General features: G+C 60.4%; 1 protein-coding gene across 1 annotated transcript in view; it reads left to right on the top strand.

Annotated features, from left to right (window-relative positions):
• Nucleotides 1-1312, top strand: part of LOC103624441 (adenylate cyclase type 3) — a 21680-nt gene that overhangs the window by 7501 nt on the left and 12867 nt on the right. Inside the window, exon 2 of the mRNA XM_017725845.1 lies at nt 1060-1190. Within this exon, the coding sequence (XP_017581334.1) occupies nt 1060-1190 (131 nt within the window). The remainder of the gene's footprint in view (nt 1-1059; nt 1191-1312) is intronic.

Here is a 1312-nt window from a genome sequence, read left to right as displayed (position 1 = left end):
TCCATCCCTGCTCCCGGCACATCCATCCCTGCTCCATCCCTGATCATCCCTGCTCCATCCCTGCTCCATCCCTGCTCCGGGCAGATCCATCCCTGCTCCATCCCTGCTCCATCCCTGCTCCAGGCGGATCCATCCCTGCTCCATCCCTGCTCTGGGCACATCCATCCCTGCTCCATCCCTGCTCCATCCCTGCTCCTGGCACATCCATCCCTGCTCCAGGTGGATCCATCCCTGCTCCGGCTCCACAGGAGCAGCACCAGGCGCGGTGTCTCCGAGAGGGGTTGATCCTCTTGGTTGAATCTCACATGTGGATGTGGGATTTGGGATTTGGGATTTGGAATTTGGGATGTGGGATGGGATTCAGGATACCCACAGTGCTTTTCGCTCGATGGATCCTCCCTGGAATGTTTTAATCCCGGTCCATTCCCTGGAGCAGCTCTCAGGGATCCTGAGGAACCCTGGTGCAGATCCCGAGGTCGCTCCCAGTGCCGTGTCCCGGGATTATTCGAATCCCAGAATCCCGGAATGCTTTGGCTGGGGTCCACGGAACTTCAACCCCATCCCATTCCCACCCCGGCACCTCCCCCGATGATCCCAGGCTGCTCCAGCCTTTCCTTGGACACTGCCAGGGATCCGGGCATTCCCTGGGAATTCCAGCCCAGCCGGGAATTCCTTCCCAAGATCCCAGCCCAAGCTCCCCTTTCCCACTGGGAAGCCATTCCCTGCCTCCTGCCCCTCCAGCCCTTTCCCAAACCCCGGCTCTCCTGGAGCCCCTTCTGGCTCAGGAAGCGGCTCCAAGGATTCCCTGGAGCTCAGGGTTTTCCTTGGAGCTGCATCCCCCGGGATTTGCCTGCTGGGAACCCCAGCCTGGAGCCATCCCAGCAGCTCCCGAGGATCCCGGAATGGTTTTGGTGGGAAGGGACCTCAAATCCCATCCCATTCCAACCCCGACACCTCCCACGATCCCGGGGTTCTCCAAGCCTCATCCAACCTTTCCCCGGACACAGAGCAGCCCCTTGGCTCCGTGCCACATTCCAACCGTTCCCGGAATTCCCGCAGGAGCGCCTGATGCTCTCCATCCTTCCCAAGCACGTGGCCGACGAGATGCTGAAGGACATGAAGAAGGACCCGAGCCAGAAGGAGCTGCAGCAGTTCAACACCATGTACATGTACCGGCACGAGAACGTCAGGTGGGGCCATTCCCAGAAAACCGGGAAAGATTCCCAAAACTCCCGGCTTTGCCGCCCTGGCTGGGCAAAAAAAGAGGGATCGTTGACGGCCAAGCCAACGGGAAACCTCCACGAGCGCGACT

Source organism: Corvus brachyrhynchos, unplaced genomic scaffold (assembly GCF_000691975.1).
Source record: "Corvus brachyrhynchos isolate BGI_N302 unplaced genomic scaffold, ASM69197v1 scaffold962, whole genome shotgun sequence".
Taxonomy (NCBI): Eukaryota; Metazoa; Chordata; class Aves; order Passeriformes; family Corvidae; genus Corvus; species Corvus brachyrhynchos.
This window is presented reverse-complemented; position numbering and strand designations above follow the sequence as displayed.